The 17,619-nt window shown below is 43.6% G+C and overlaps 1 protein-coding gene across 1 annotated transcript in view; it reads right to left on the bottom strand.

The window, feature by feature from the left end:
• megf10 (multiple EGF-like-domains 10) overlaps positions 1-17,619 on the bottom strand; it is a 190,112-nt gene that overhangs the window by 41,958 nt on the left and 130,535 nt on the right. Inside the window, exons 10-12 of the mRNA XM_087995653.1 lie at positions 6,256-6,430; positions 4,025-4,145; positions 32-195 (exon numbers count right to left, since the gene is read on the bottom strand). Of these exons, the coding sequence (XP_087851779.1) occupies positions 32-195; positions 4,025-4,145; positions 6,256-6,430 (460 nt within the window). The remainder of the gene's footprint in view (positions 1-31; positions 196-4,024; positions 4,146-6,255; positions 6,431-17,619) is intronic.

The raw sequence follows: 17,619 nt of genomic DNA, 5'->3' as shown, positions 1-17,619 counted from the left end.
TCTGCAGAAGCTGGTGTGCGTTGCTGGTTACCTGACATGGATGTTCACACTTATCCCCTCGCCATCCTGCCAGACAGGTGCAGGTTCCATCCTGTGCATTACATGCTCCTCCATTGGCACAGCGACAAGTTGAATTACAGCCAAGGCCCCACTTACCACGAGGGCAGGGAATCGAACAATCAACTCCATGCCAACCTGTGAGGGCCAAATTGATAATGATTTACACCATAACACAGCAACTCCATGTCCAGCATATCAATGAAAGTCAATCTTATACAACAAACAGATTTGCCTGGTCAAGTGTTGTCATGAGAGTTGTGTTAATATCCAGAAAAACATGATCTTCATCCATTCCCTGAAAATAAATGTCTCCTCTCCCTTCCTTTTCCCTCTAGAGACTTCTTGCATTTTTTAACATAGCAGAATGTGCCAAAAGGCTTTCAGGGGCACTATCAAGTGACATGGAAGCTCATAAGGATAGATTAGGACTCAAAGTGAGTCAAAGAGGTAGATTTTTAGAGTGTATCTTAAGAGAGGAATGAGGAGGAGAGAGATGGACATGCTAAGGGTGGGAATTCCAAATCTTAGGGCCTGGGTAGCTGAAGGAGGTCCCAAAAAAACTAACATTTGTTGCAAAATTTAATAAATTGAATGCAACTTACAAATTTGAACAAACATGAAAGTCAATAATCGGAAGTGAATATGGAGCAATGTAGTTCAACTCAAAGTTTCTTTTGTGGTTTCTTGATGAAAAGCCTGGACCTCCTTACTGTGAAGCACCTTCACCATATGGTCTGCACTCTCCAAGAGTAAGGTTCACTGCCACTTTTACAAGGGGTAACTAGGAACGGAGAATACACACCAATTGCCAACAACACCCACATCACAAGAATGATTAGTTTGAATGAGAATGCAAGCTGGAGTTGGGTATGGTCAAAAAGAATTTGATGTAAGTTTAGTCCAGTGTATTTGTCAGAGACATTTTTTCCACAATGCAAGAGCTTCTCCAGTTCCTGGAAAAAGGATCTCAATGAGCACTCAATGGCAGGTTTGAAGAGCAGAGAGGGAGAGAGAGAGAGAATGCTGCTGCTGGCAGGACGGTAGTAACCAAAGGACACAGATTTAAGGTGATTAAATAGAGAACAGCAATGGGAGAAATTTTTTGCACAATGTGTTGATTTGACCTGGAATGTGCTGCTGGAGAGGGCAGTGGATGCAGATAAAACAGTAATTTTCAGTTGGGATTTGATAACTACTCAAAAAGGAAAATAACTGTAGCGTTATAATGAAAGAACAGGGAAATGGAACTTTTAGAATAGACCTTTCAAGGAGCCCAGCTTAGGTGCAAAGTGCTGAACGGCCTACTCCTCTGCTTTTTAACTTTCTAAATCTGATAGTGTACTTGCAACATTGAGCAACAATTTCTCTCCCACGTTGTGGTATAGGCTACTTTAGCTTAGATCATTATTGTGAGATTAACCAGAGACAACGGTGAAAATGCATTACCTCCAATTCCCTCAATAACCTATTTATCACAAATCTAACCTTCTGGTTTGTTTGGGAAGGCAAATATACTCACAGAATAAACCATTCGGTTTTTTGTCTTTTGCAAATTTTGTCTTTTAATTAATTCAATTCCTTTTTGAAACTTGTTTTTGAATCAATTTCCAAAGCCCTTTCAAGCAGCGCATTCTAGATCACAACAATCACTGGATTAAAATAGATCTCATGAAGTTCAGGTGAGTAGAGAATACAGTTTGACAATGGAGCTGGCCCCTCCCCCCACATTTTGCTACTTGCCAGGCTAATGTAATGAAGTTATAAGGACTGCTAGGGGCTATGGAACAATATCCCATCACCATACAAAAAAAGAGAGTGTCAAAAATAAATGAGCAAAATGTATTTTTTCCAGATACTCTAACAATATTTAGAAAACAATTGAATTCCTTTCCCTTAACCTACTTTCCGACAGCTCCACTTACATGGAAATTTGGAGTTTGTATTGTAAAGCCCTCATATCAATATCAGGGCAGAACAATAGCAGCGTCTCGAGCACCAGTTTTCAATACTATCTTCCCAAAGTTAGCTCAGTGAAAATACAGTTCTTGTATCAAATAGGCATTATTTGTCTCTTAGGAATGAAAATGAGAAACCTAATTTGATTTCTTCCAACACACTCTGATCTATTTGGCAAATTTTCAAGTGTTAGTATTTTTAACTACTTTAGTGAGCCAGTGGAAACAAAGCCTACAAGTGTTAATGTCCTTGCACAGGTCAATAGTGGTTTCATTCAGTTGCAGTGCTGGCTGACCTACATTGACACCTGGGCTCACCAAAGCCTCAATGTTAAAAATCCTCTTTCTTAGAGTCATAGAGTCCGACAGCCTGGAGAAAGACCCTTTGACCCAAATTCATCCATGCCCACCAAAATGTCCATCCACACTAACCCCAATTCCCTGTACTTGGCCCATATCCTTCTAATCCTTTCCTGTCCATGCATTTGTCCAAATGCCTTTTCAATGTTGTTAATGTACCCAACTCAACCACTTCTGCTAGCAGCTCTGTCTAAAAGAAGTTGCCTCTCAGGTTCCTGTTTATTCTTTCCCCTCTAACCTTAAACTGATGCCCTCTCGTCCTGAATTCTCCAACCCTGGGAAAAAGACTGAGTGCACTCACTTTATCCATGCCTCTGATGATTTTATGCACTTCTATAAGATCACCCCCTCAGTTTCCTATACTCTTAAGAAAGAAGTCCTAGCTTGTCCAACCTCCCTATAACTCAGGCCATCGAGTCCTGGTGACATCCTTGTAAATATCTTCTGCACTCTTTCCAGTTTAAGAATATCCTTCCTACAGCAAGGTGACCAAAACCGAACACAATATTCCAAGTGTGGCCTCACAAAAGTCCTGTACAACTGCAACATGTCTTCCCAACCTCTATGCTCAATGCCCTGACTGATGAAGGCCAGTGTGCCAAAAGCCTCCTTTGCTGCCCTGTCTACCTGTGACCCCACTTTCAGAGAACTGTGAACCTGAACTCCAAGATCCCTGCATTCCACTACACTCCTTAATGCCCTACCATTCACCATGAACCTCCCGCCTTGATTTGACTTTCCTAAATGCAAGACTTCACACTTATCTATATTAAACTCCATTTGCCATTTCTTGGCCCACTTCCCCAGCTGATCAAGGTCTGCTGCAATTTCCGATAACTTCCCTCTCACTGTCCACGATACCATCTACTTTAGTGTCATCTGCAAACTTAATAATCATGCCTTGTACATCTCATCCAAATCCTTGTTACAGATAACAAACAGCAATGGGCCCACCACCAACTCCTGAGACATTCCACAATCACAGGCCTCCAGTCCAATAAGCATCTTTCCACTATTACCCTGCCATCAAGCCAATTGTGCATCTAATTTGCCAGCTGTCCCTGGATTCCATGCGATCTAACCTTCCAGAGTAGCCTATCATGTTGAAACTTATCAAAGGCCTTACTGAAATCCATACAGACTATGTCTACTGCCCTGCCCTCGTCAACCTTCCTGGACACTTCATCAATGATATCCCATGCACAAAGCCATGCTGATTATTCCGAATCAAACTCTGTCTTTCCAAATGCATGTATATCTTATCTTTCAGAAACTTCTTGTTTTCAAATCTGATCATCCCAGCTTTAGTGGCCAGACCTTCAGCTGCTGAGGTTCTAAATGCTGGTATTCCCTTCCCTAACTTCCCTAAACTTCCTTATCTCTCCTGTTCAGTCACCTGTCCAAATATCTCATGTCGCCTTCACTTCTGTGAAGCACCTGGAGAGTTTGTTACATTAAAGGTGCAAATAAAATGCAAGATCAAAACAAAGCAACAATATAAAAGCACCCGAACACATGAATTTTTAGAATGGAAGACTGGTGTCTGTAACATTGACTGTTGCTTTAAAATTCTCAAAGAGCTGAAGAAAGATAACATGGCAAAATATATTTCCTGATTTCTGTCTCAGGATTTACAGACATTTCCTTACCTGCCTTACAGGTGCATGAACCATCTATAGGTGAGCAAACTGCTCCATTTTTGCAGTCACAGGAAGAGGAACAGTTGACTCCATTGGTACCAACGGGACAAGGAATTGAGCAATCAGGTCCCTGTGAGACAATTGATAGGCAATGATAGCTAATCATTTAAAGAAGAGAGAGACGCTAAAAAGAAAGAAATGGTAGACATTCTGGAATCAGTTATTAGTCACCCAGAGAGATAAAAATATGGATTGTTTCAAATCCTTTCTCTTTTAGAATCATAGAAATGTACAGCACAAAAAAAAGACCCTGCAGTTGAACCTGTCCATGCTGACCAGATATCCTAAACTAATCCAGACCTATTAGCCTTCATTTGGCCTATATCCCTCTAAACCCTTCCTATTTGTATACCCATCCAGATGCCTTTTAAATGTTGTAATTATACCAGCCTCCATTATTTCCTCTGGCAGCTCATTCCATCCACGTACCACCCTGTGTGAGAAAAGGTTGCTCCTTAGCTTCCTTTTTATATCTTTCCCCTCTCACCCTAAACCTATGCCCTCTAGTTCTGGACTCCCCCACCACAGGAAAAAGACCTTATCTATTTACTCTATCCATGGCCCTCATGATTTTATAAATCTCTATGAGGTCACCCCTCAGCCTCCGTCACTCCAGGGAAAGTACCTCCAGCCTATTCAGCCTCTCCCTGTAGCTCAAATTCTCCAACCCTGGCAACATCCTTGTAAATTCCTGAAGAAGGGCTAATGCCCGAAACGTCGATTCTCCTGTTCCCTAGATGCTGCCTGACCTGCTGCGCTTTTCCAGCAACACATTTCCATCTCTGATCTCCAGCATCTGCAGACCTCACTTTCTCCTAATAGTTGTGGTGCCTGGTTGTGCTTTGTCTTACAAGTGGAATCACTATCCCTATGTCTACCTTAATGTAGATTTTTACAATTTCAAAGCCCTCTGTCAGGCTACCCTGAGTCTTTTCTTTTCTGAGTCCCAGTCTGTTCAGTACTTCTTGATATAAGAGATATTCATGGTTGACTAGTTAGCAAGGATAGATCACATTGAATACTGGGAAAGCTAGCCATTTGGATACAGAACTGGCTCAAAGGTAGAAGACAGAGAGTGGTAGTGGAGGATTGCTTTTCAGACTGAAGGCCTGTGACCGTTGATGTGTCACAAGAATCAGTGCTGTGTCCACAGTCTTTTGTCATTTATGTAAATGATTTGGATATGAATGTAGGAGGTATAGTTTGTAAGTTTAAAGATGACACCAAAATTGGAGGTGTAGTGGACAGTGAAGAAGGTTACCTCAGATTACAATGGGATCTTGATCAGATGGGCCAATGGGCTGAGGATAAATGTGAGGTGCTGCATTTTGGAAAGGCAAATCAGGGCAGGACGTATGTACATAATGATACTGTCCTGGGGAGCATTGCTGGATAAAGAGACCTTGGAGTGCAGTTCACACTCCTTGGAAGTGGAGTCCCAAGTAGACAGGATAGTGAAGAAGGCATTTGGTATGCTTGCCTTTAATGGTCAGTGCAATGAGTATAGGAGTTGGGAGGTCATGTTGCAGCTGTACAGGATATTGGTTAGGCCACTTTTGGAATATTGTGTGCAATTCTGGTCTCCCTGCTGTAGGAAGGATGTTGTAAAACTTGAAAGGGTTCAGAAAAGATTCCTGAAGGGCTAATGCACGAAACGTCGATTCTCCTGTTCCCTAGATGCTGCCTGACCTGCTGCGCTTTTCCAGCAACACATTTCCACCACAACTATTAGACATTCACTAATCAATTCAGTAGGGAATTCAGGGGAAACCTCTTTACTCAGAGAATGGCAAGAACGAGGAACACTCACCACAGGGAGTGACTGATTTGAATGGCATCGGTACATTTATGGGGAAATTAGGTTAACACATGAGGGAGAAGGGAACAGAAGGACATCCTGATCAGCTGAGTTGTAGAGGGGATGGTCAGGATCTTACATGGATCATTAACACCAGAATGGGCCACTTGGGCTGAATGGTCTGTTTCTGAGCTTTCTGTAAGGTCAGCAGAGGGAGCAGATGTGAGAAATTTTGTCAGCTGCTCTTCTGGGATGAAGAGGGCTGTGGAACAATACAGGTTAGCAGAAACTAAAAGGTTAACTTGCCTGCCAAACATTGTATAATTTAAAGAAAAGAAAGAGCCTCACATAAATCCTTAGCAGAGTAAACAAGTCCTGTTACCTTATACCCCGGGGCACAGATGCATTTGCCAGTTACGCTGTCACAGTCAGCCCCATTTTGGCAGCTGCAGATTTGATGACAAGATACACCATAAAATCCAGGGGCACATGTCTCATTGCAGTATAGCCCAGACCATCCAGGTTTACATGTACACTCGCCAGACATGGGGTGACAGCTGGTAAGAGAGGATAAAAGGCGCCTTAGTCTTTCACAGCATAGCGATTAGCCTTATGAGCACAACTGTTTCACTTAAAACACTTGTTTTTGTTTCCTGCCAGTCTCTGCTCTTGTTAATCATTTCGTCAGAGAGGGGCTCTATCATTTTCATTCTTTCTTAAACAAACCACTGCAAAATGCCAAAGTTATAGCTTAGTGAACTCAGTCAGTGATGAGAAGCCAAGTTGTATGGGACAGAAAGGTTTCTCTGAATTAGAACCACAGTTAACAGTTGTTATCTCTGTAGTTTCGTCCAGTCCCACAACCCTCTGAGATCTGTGTGTTCCTCCACTCTGGCCTCTCAGAAATGCCTGATTTCCTTCGCCTTTCCTTTGGCAGCCATGTCAAAACAGTAAGATCCGGAAATCCCTCCCTGACTGTCTGCAATTCTGTCTCCCTTTCTCTCCCTCTTTTTCTTTATGATGCCCATTAAACCCTACCTCTTTGACTGCATGAACATAAGAAATAAAAGCTAGAGTGAGCCAGCCTGCTTTTCGAACTTGTAATAAGATCAGGGCTATGAAAGTTCTACTTTCATGTCCTATTCAATTTCCCTCAATCCCTTAATGTCCGAAACATTCCCTACAGTCCAAAAGAAAACAAAGGGCTTGTGTTCCCTGCTTTAAAATCGTCTCAATGGACTCTGCTTCAAATGTTGATCTGATCACACTCCTGTGAAGCACCTTGAAACATTGAAGACTCTATTTAAATGAAAGTTGTTGTTGTGCTATAATTGAGTCCGAGAGGGTGTTAAAAGAGGAGAGACTGAAGATAAAATGGGATTGCATGTTATGAATGCCCTTATAATGAGATAATGTGCCAATTTTCACCCTCCAGACTTACATAAGAAAGGTAGATGCTTTGGCACAGCTATTACATCTCAGCTGAAGGGTCAGAGAGGAATTCACCAACTTGCATTTAAATAGAGTCTTCAGTGTTTCAAGGCATTTCATGGGACTGTGATCAAACCAAACTTTTTTCACTCACTGGCCTCATCTTTTCCAGGAGACAATGGGATAGTGAAGAGGAATATTTAATCAGGATGCTTGAACCTCTGTGATACAGAAATGACATGATGGAGTGGTTGGATTTTCCCTCCCTGTTAGTTTTGCATCCGATGACAAACACATACAAAACAATATACCACATAGCCCTGCAATGTTAAAGCTTCAACAATTCTGACACTCGACCGAACATCTTAATTTGCCATTTTGATAGAATTATCAACCAAGACACATTATACAGCTTTTAAAATAACAAAGTAAATGATATTTGAGTGCTTTGCTAATATCAGACAATTCAACTTGTCTGTGTAAATTCTTTACATTTCATTGAAATGTCTGCTTTAAGCTAGTTAGATATGATGAAATGTGACAGTCTCCACACAAATCAACCCAATGATTGTTTATGCAAATCTGAGTTTGAAGAAGCTGGTTGTGTGCATACCTGCCTTGGAACTCTCCAACCCCATGGCATCAATGTGAACTTCACCAGTTTCCTCATTTCCCCTCCCCCCACCTGACCCCAGTTCCAAACTTCCAGCTCAGAACCATTCTCATGAATTGTCCCATCTGTCAATCTTCTTTCCCACCTATCCGCTCCACCCTCCTCTCTGACCTATACCCTTTACCCCTTCCTCCATCCACCTATTGCAGTGCAAGCTACCTTCTCCCCAGCCCCACCCCCTTCCATTTATCTCTCCACCCTCGTGGATTCCAGCCTTATTGCTGATGAAGGGCTTCTGCCCAAAACGTCGATTTTCCTGCCCCTCAGATGCTGCCTGACCTGCTGTGCATTTCCAGCCCCACTCTAATCTTGACTCTGATCTCCAGCATCTGCAGTCCTCACTTTCGCCGCGTGCATACCATTGGTGAGCGTCATGAGGGAAATATATAAATCTAGGCAGATATACAAGGGAGAGAAAGTGGGATAGGAAGATGGAGGGAGAGAAGGAGAGAACAAAGAACAAAGAAAATTACAGCACAGGAACCGGCCCTTTGGCCCTTCAAGCCTGCACCGATCCAGTTCCTCTATCTAAACCTGCCGCCTATTTTCTAAGGGTCTATATCCCTTTGCTCCCTACCCATTCATGTATCTGACTAGATAACCTTAAATTATGTTATCATTCCAGTCCCACCATCTCTGTTGGCAACACGTTCCAGGCACCCACCACCCAGAACTTTCCACGCATTTCTCCCTTAAACTTTTCCCCTCTCACTTTGAACTCATAATCTCTAGTAATTGAATCCCCCACTCGGGGAAAAAGCTTCTTGCTATTCACCCTGTCTACACCTCTCATGATTTTGTGGACCTCAAGCAAGTCCCCCCTCAACCTCTCTCTTTCTAATGAAAATAATCCTAATCTACTCAACCTCTCTTCATAGCTAGCACCCTCCATACCAGGCAACATCCTGGTGAACCTCCTCTGCACCCTCTCCAAAGCATCCACATCCTTTTGGTAAGGTGTACGCAGTATTACAAATGTGGTCAAATCGAAGTCTTATACAACTGAAACATGACCTGCCAAATCTTGTACTCAATACCCTGTCCGATGAAGGAAAGCGTGCCATAATTCTTCTTGACCTCTTTACTGACCTGCATTGCCACCTTCAGGGAACAACAGACCTGAACACCCAGACCTCTCTGTACATCAATTTTCCCCAGGACTTTTCCATTTACTGTATAGTTCATTTTTGAATTGGATCTTCCAAAGTGCATCACCTCGCATTTGTCCATATTGACCTCCATCTGCCATTTCTCTGCCCAACTCTCCAATCTATCTATATTCTGTTGTATTCTCTGACAGTCCCCTTCACTATCTGCTACTCCACCAATCTTAGTGTCATCTGCAAACTTGCTAATCAGGCAACCACACTTTCCACCAAGTCATTCATGTATATCACAAATGACAGTAGTCACAGCACAGATTCCTGTGGAACACCTATGGTCACAGGTCTCCATTTTAGAAACTCCCTTCCACTATTATTGTCTGCCTCTTGTTGTCCAGCCAGTTCTCCATCCATCTAGTTAGAACACTCTGGACTTTGTGCAATTTCACCTTCTCCATCGCCTACCATGGGGAACCATATCAAATGCCTTACTAAAGTTCATGTATGTGACATCTACATCCCATCTCTCATCAATCAACTTTGTCAACTACTCAAAGAATTCTATTAGATTTGTAAGACATGATCTTCCCTGCATAAAACCATGTTGCCTGTCACTGATAAGCCCATTTTCTTCCAAATGGGAATATATCCTATCCCTCAGTATCTTCTCCAGCAGCTTCCCTACCACTGATGTCAGGCTCACAGGTCTATAATTAGCTGGATTATCCTTGTTACCCTTCTTAAACAAAGGGACAACATTAGCAATTTTCCAGTCCTCCGGGACCTCACCCGTGTTCAAGGATGCTGCAAAGATATCTATTAAAACCCCAGCTATTTCCTCTCTTGCTTCCCTCAGTAAACTGAGATAGATCCCATCCGGACCTGGGGACTTGTCCATCTTAACGCCTTTTAGAATACCCAACACTTCCTCCCTCCTTATGTTGACTTGACCTAGAGTAATCAAAGATCTATTCCTAACCTCAACATCTGCCATGTCCCTCTCCTTGGTGAATACTGACTTAAATAACTCATTAAGAATCTCACCCACGCATAACTGTCCTCCTTTGTCTTTGAGTGGGCCAACCCTTTCTCTAGTTACCCTCTTGCTCCTTATATATGAATAAAAGGCTTTGAGATTTTCTTTAACCCTGTTTGCTAAGGATATCTCATGACCCCTTTTAGTCCTCTTAATTCCTCATTTCAGATTGGTCCTACATTCCCGATATTTTTCCAAAGCTTTGTCTGTCTTCAGTCGCCTAGACCTTATGTATGCTTCCTTTTTCCTCTTAGCAGTCTCACAATTTCACCTGTCATCCACAGTTCCCTAATCTTGCCATTTCTATCCCTCATTTTCACATCAACATATCTCTCCTGAACTCTAATCAATCTCTTTAAAAGCCTCCCACATATTGAATGTGGATTTCCCTTCAAACAACTGCTTCCAATCTACATTCCCCAACTCCTGCTAAATTTTGGTATAGTTGGCTTTCCCCCAATTTAACATGTTCCTTTAGGACCACTCTAATCTTTGTCTATGAGTATTCTAAAACTTATGGAATGGCGATCACTATTCCTAAAGTAATCCCCTGCTGAAACTTTAACCACTGGCCAGGCTCATTCCCCAATACCAGGTTCAGTATGGCACCTTCCTGAGTTGGACTATTTACATACTGCTTGAGAAAGCCCTCCTGGATGACCCTTATAAATTTTGCTCCATCTGGACCTCTCATACGAAGTGAATCCCAGTCAATGTTGGGAAAATTAAAATCTTCTATCACCACCACCTTGTTGCTCCTATATCTTTCCATGATCTATTTACATATTTTTACCTCTATCTCACGTTCGTTGTTGAGAGGCCTGTGGTACAGCCCCAACAAAGTAACTGTACCCTTCCTATTTCTGAGCTCTGCCCATATTGCCTCACTGTTCAACTTTTGCATAGCGCCTTCCTTAAGCATAGCTGTGATATCCTCTCTGACCAGTAATGCAACTCCTCCACCCCTTTTACCTCCCACTCTATCCCATCTGAAGCATCAATATTTTGGGATATTTAGTTGCCAATCAGCCAAGTCTCGGTAACAGTAATAACATCATAATCCCAGGTACTAATCCAAGACCTAAATTCATCTACCTTACCTACTATATACTTCTGGCATTAAAACAAATGCACCTCAGACCACCAGTCCTTTGCTTTCATCATCTCCCTGCCTATGCTTCCCCTTAGTCACGCTGACTTCCTTATCTAGTTCCTTACAGACTTTAGTTACTACCTCTTTCTTGTTCATTAACCCCCTTATTTGGTTCTCAGTACCCTGCCATGTTAGTTTAAACCCTCCCTAACAGCATTAACAAAAGCACCCCCAAGGACATTGGTTCCAGTCCAGCCCAGGTGTAGACCGTCCAATTTGCAATAGTCCCACCTCCTCCATAACCAGTTCCAATGTCCCAAAAATCTGAACCCCTCCCTCCTGCACCATCTCTCCCATGTATTCATCCTGCTTATTCTATCATTCCTATTCTGACTAGCACGTAGCACTGGTAGCAATCCTGAGATTACTACCTCTGAGGTCCTACTTTTTAACTTGGTTCCTAACTCCCTAAATTCTGCTTGTAGGACCTCATCCCATATATTACCTATATCATTGGTGCCTATATGCACCACGACAACTGGCTGTTCAAACTGCCCCTTCAGAATGTTCTGCAGCCCATCCAAGACATCCATGACCCGTGCACCCGCCAGGCAACATACCATTCAGGGGTCTCATTTTCAACCTCAGAACCACCTATCTACTCCCCTTACAATTGAATCCCCTATCCCTATCGCCCTTCCACGCTTTTTCCCGCCCTTCTGAACAGCAGAGCTAGCCACGGTACCATGAACCTGGCTACTACTGTCTTCCCATGGTGAACTATCTCCCCCAAATGCATCCAAAACTGTATACCTGTTTTGGAGGGAGATGACCACAGGGGACACCTGCACTGCCTTCTTGCTTTTTCTCTGCCTTTTGGTCACCAATTCCCTTTCTCCCTAACCGATCCTAACCAATTTACTAAACGTGCTATCCATGACCCCCTTAGCATCACGTATGCTCCAAAGAGAGAGAACATATCCCAGTAAATAAAGCTGTGCTTTTTAAAATCAAATCCAAAATATGAAGTCACATGCCCTCACCTCATATTCCAGTTATGTCCATCCTGTCAGAAAACCAAGTGTAGAGGTGAGGGCATAAGCGATCAGTAAGCCCACCATAAAGGTGTGCTTTATGTGTTACAGGCAGTAAACACATCATTAATGCTATGGAAGAGCATCTTGGAGCCAACAACAAAGACTGGGCTGATGTGGGGGGGGGAAATTCCAGGTAGGATTTAGAGAAAAATGGGTGGCCTTGGATCCATGAGCCCAACCAATAAGTGAAGCCATTATGAAAACTCATTAAAAACCTATCTCACTGATCATTACATAGAGGCTCAATTCCTTGACTCTGCAGCATATTTTGCTTGTTGCCTTTGCCTTGCTTATTTCTGCAGCCACTAATTCCATCCTGACCAACCTCACCCCTTCCCTTGCCACTATTGGCTAGGGTGAGAAAACTATTTAAGAGCTTTATGGCTGAAATAATGTTTGTCTCATGCACAACCATACCCCTTTAAGAACTGCCCCTGCCACTTCAGCCTGATTATTGTAAGTAAGCACATATTTTTCCGATCTGGTCTATAAATTGGAAATCGAGGTTGGGCACGACCATATAGCTGAAAGACCAGCACAGATTTTCAACATGCAAAAATTAAATGGTGCAAAATGGTATTTTTTTAAAGCAGTGAGATTGTTACTTTGCAATGGGGTGGTACCGAACGTCTTTGACTTAAGGAAAGACTGCCTGACAACGTCCTCTGATTGGTTGAACTGTAGTTTGCCACAAACCCAAAGGTGCAGGGCAGCCAGAAACATCCAGAGGCAGTGAGTTGAAAACATCTCTTTCTTCCCTTCTATCTCCATTTGCGTGAAAAGATAGAGGAACAAATAAAGTTTAAAAGAGAGAATTAAAACAAGACCTAGATCAACTATCAAAGTGATGACTGGCCACTGCTTTTTATAGAAAGCAGGGTAGTCATCGGTGGTGAAGAGAGACAATTTAAGCAAACTTTGTGATCTGGAGTTTTAATCAGGAGAATGTTGTTCGTTGTCTATAATTTTTATCACATACAATGTGTGCAAAACTGTCTGCCTTTCATCTGTCTTAATCATGCATGTACATTTGAGATGTTTTAAAAGGCTAAATTTAAAGTGCATGATTAGTATTCCTTTCTTCACTCTGCCATTTGTTAGACTCAAATGTATTATAATATTTTCTACTAATGCTGAAATGTGATGTGAATTGTTTTTGCACTGAACAGCAGTCAAACAGACAAATTGATCACATTCATAGCCTAATTGGGATTCCATGCATTTTGTGATGGCTTGTGAAATAGTTGGGCATGATTGTTGACACAATCTTCCCAGTGAAGTCAAAAATCATTATTCCTGCAAGTTTCTCACCTTACTCTCTTGCTTTTGATAAGCACTTAGATCCATGTCTTCTGGGATAGGATCTTCCCATCCAAGGCTAATCAGGACCAAATTATAGGAAATCAGACAACAGTTCACTAGATTTCGTGGTTTGTGGAATGAGAGGATTTTACTGTGGGAAATGATTTTGGAAATGTTTCCCGGAAAATAATGACAGGTGTATGTGCCCAACAGATTCAAGGAAAGTTTCTTCTCTGCTGTTACTAGACTTCTGAATGGACGTCTCAAATGTTAAACTTAATGTTGATGTCTTGATGCATCTTCTCTGCACCTGCAATATTGTATTCTTGTTCTGTTCTATTACTCTTATGCACTTTGTATTGTATGATCTGCCTGTACTGCACACAAAACAAAACTTTTCACTGTACCTTGGTACATGTGACAATAATAAATTAAACCAAATAAAATTGCAATGTATCCGATTCTTAAGTATTTGACAGCCTAGATGCTGAGAAAATGTTTCAATTGGCTGAATAATTCAAGAATCTGGAGTCACAGTCTCAAGAGAAGGAATTATTCATTTAAATAGAGAGGATGAGAAAATTCTTTCCCTGAAGGGTTGTTAATCTTAGAATTCTCTACCCCTTAAGGTTGTGGATATAGTCACTGGATACATTTAAGACAGAAATCAATAGATTTTTGGTACTCAGGGACTTAAGCAACGTAGAGACAGTGTGGGAAGTTGGAATTAGTGTTGAATTAGTCATGATCTTATTGCGTAGCACAGGAGGTTTGAGGGACTAGAGGATCTATTTCCTATGTTCATAATGCCCCTTAGCAAGCTGGTCACAAAACATAATGTGTTCCACCACTGGGACTATAAAAAATAACTCCGCTAATCAACTGGAAGCTTGAAACAAGGCCAGCATGTGGCCAGGAATTCATCATCAAGCCAGTAATTGGACATGACAGTGCAGACTGGTCTTGAGAGACTATTGTTCTCAGTTATGTTACCTGTTCAATGGGCAGCTGTCCCACTTGAAATACCTGTTGTGGAAGACCGCAGCTGTTCTAATCCTTGCAAGTATTTCATTCAGAGGTGGGGGACAGCAGGGAGGGCTGTTGAGATCAAGAATACCAACTGCTTCAACCATGACTCAACCATGGACTGTAGCAAATGAAACATGATGTGTTTCAGTGTGCAACCTAGCTCAGCAGCAGTGAATAAACTGACCATGCTTTACTTTTATATCCTTGTGCTATGTTGTTTAAGTGATAGTGTTATGCTCTGAGAATACTGAGAAACATTTCAGTCTTCACTTGTGAAATTCTTGTCTTATACACTATTGTCCCCTCGAAGAATACATTTCACTCAGTAACTGACAGCTGAGAAACATTGCTTTCAAGTTATTCAAGACTGACGTGTCTCCCTCTGAGAGCCCAGTTTAGACATCATCCTGTTTGATAAATGACACTACACAGGGCTTCAGTGAAACCCAGCTGCTATATTCTGGCACTATGAACTAAAATGGAAAGTACAATACTTTGAACAGGCAATAGATTAAAAAAATGGACAAACATACTTATTTTCTGGCTCAGTTAAGAATACATTCATATCTGCACGTGTGTGTGTCTTACTTTGACAGAGAGAGAGAGAGAGACAACAAAAACAGAATTAGGTAGAAATCACTCAGAAATGGAGGAAAACAGAAGCAGCAGAGGGAGAGAGAATGATAGGAAGAAAGAAAGAAAAACAGACAAACAGTGACAGAAAGAGATAGGCAGTGAAAGACAGAGAGGGAGACGGAGAGACAGACACAGACAGAGATATAAGAGTTGAAATTGTACAGCTCCAATGTCTTTGGATATCAGTCCCATTGACTAGACTACAGATTCAAAAACACCAGCAACAGTTCTCCTTCAAGATCCTCCGCTCCACGCTTGCAGCAATGCGCCGGCACCTAGCCTCTCTACAGTCTGCCCTGCCTCAGCTGAGGGCCACACTCTCTCAGAATTGCAAAGGACCCACTCTGTACTACATCCTCAGGAGAATTCATACTCTCAACAAACAGTATTTCAATTCCATCTCAAACATCAAAAACTGTAAGTACAACAAACTTTTATCTACCCACCTCCATAACCAGCGCTCCTCAAACATTCCAGAAGATTCCCCTGGCTTCGGAAACACCATTAGCCATGCGGCTGATGTAGCTACCACCCCCATGCTAATTGATGATGTCACTTTTGCCCCCATCATGGCCACTCCCACAGCCACTTCCGCCCCTCACATCATCGCCGATGCCACATGCTCAGTGACTTCCGCCACCCCTACTGCCGTGTCTGCCACCACTTCCGACTCCACCAGCGTCACTCACCTGCATTCTGCTGACACGCCCCCCACAGACCCCACTGTCACTGTCCCCACCCGAACCCCGAGGGGAACACTACCCCTGCTCATGCCTCCACCCCCATTCCCCCCACCATCACACCCACTCCAGGTACTGGCTCCGACCCCACTCCCAGCTCCACACCCACACCAGATCCCAGCTCCCAGCCCTGCCGAGTTTTCACCATCCCTCCAGACCTCCCACTCACTGAGGACGAACGATCTTTCCTCAGCAAAGGACTCACCTTCATCCCCCTCCGTCCACGCATCAATGAATTTAAAACACGCCGTGACGTCGAACACTTCTTCCATCGCCTCCGCCTCCGAGCTTACTTTCACAGTCAGGACTCCCGCCCACCTTCCGAGGACCCCTTCGCCCACCTCCAACACACTGCATCCACCTGGACACCCCATGCTGGCCTATTACCTGCCCTCGACCTCTTCATTTCCAACTGCCGCCGGGACATTAACCGCCTCAACCTGTCGACACCCCTCCCCCACTCCAACCTCTCACCCTCACAACGCGCAGCCATCCAATCCCTCTGCTCTAATCCCAACCTCACCATTAAGCCAGCGGATAAAGGGGGCGCAGTGGTAGTCTGGCGCACTGACCTCTACACCGCTGAAGCCAAACGCCAACTCGAGGACACCTCTTCCTACTGCCCCCTCGACCATGACCCCACCCCCATCACCAAACCATCATCTCCCAGACCATACAGAACCTCATCACCTCAGGAGATCTCCCACCCACAGCTTCCAACCTCATAGTCGGGGAACCCCGCACTGCCCGGTTCTATCTCCTTCCCAAGATCCACAAGCCTAACCACCCTGGCCGACCCATTGCCTCAGCATGCTCCTGCCCCACTGAACTCATCTCTACCTACTTCGACACTGTCCTATCCCCCCTAGTCCAGGAACTCCCCACATACGTTCGAGACACCACCCACGCCCTCCACCTCCTCCAAGACTTCCGTTTCCCAGGCCCCCAACGCCTCATCTCCACCATGGATATCCAATCCCTCTACACCCCCATCCGCCATGACCAGGGCCTCCAAGCCCTCCGTTTTTTCCTCTCCAGACGTCCCCAACAGTACCCTTCCACCGACACTCTCATTCGTTTGGCCGAACTGGTCCTCACCCTTAACAATTTCTCCTTTGAATCCTCCCACTTCCTCCAGACCAAAGGGGTAGCCATGGGCACACGTATGGGCCCCAGCTATGCCTGTCTCTTTGTTGGCTACGTAGAACAGTTGATCTTCCGTAATTACACCGGCACCACTCCCCACCTCTTCCTCCAATACATTGATGACTGCATTGGCGCCACCTCGTGCTCCTGCGAGGAGGTTGAGCAATTCATCAACTTCACCAACACATTCCACCCTGACCTTAAATTTACCTGGACCATCTCTGACACCTCCCTCCCCTTCCTGGACCTCGCCATCTCGATTAATGACGACCGACTTGACACCGATATTTTTTACAAACCCACCGACTCCCACAGCTACCTGGATTACACCTCTTCCCACCCTATCTCTTGCATAAATGCCATCCCGTATTCCCAATTCCTCCGCCTCCGCCGTATCTGCTCCCAGGAGGACCAGTTACACCATAGAACACACCAGATCGCCGCCTCCTTTAGAGACCGC

This window comes from Chiloscyllium plagiosum, unplaced genomic scaffold (genome assembly GCF_037043375.1).
Source record: "Chiloscyllium plagiosum isolate Xiang-an unplaced genomic scaffold, Cpla_swu_hap1 HiC_scaffold_2, whole genome shotgun sequence".
Lineage (NCBI taxonomy): Eukaryota > Metazoa > Chordata > Chondrichthyes > Orectolobiformes > Hemiscylliidae > Chiloscyllium > Chiloscyllium plagiosum.
The sequence above is the reverse complement of the archived record's forward strand: the minus strand, read 5'-3'. Positions and strand labels throughout refer to the sequence as shown.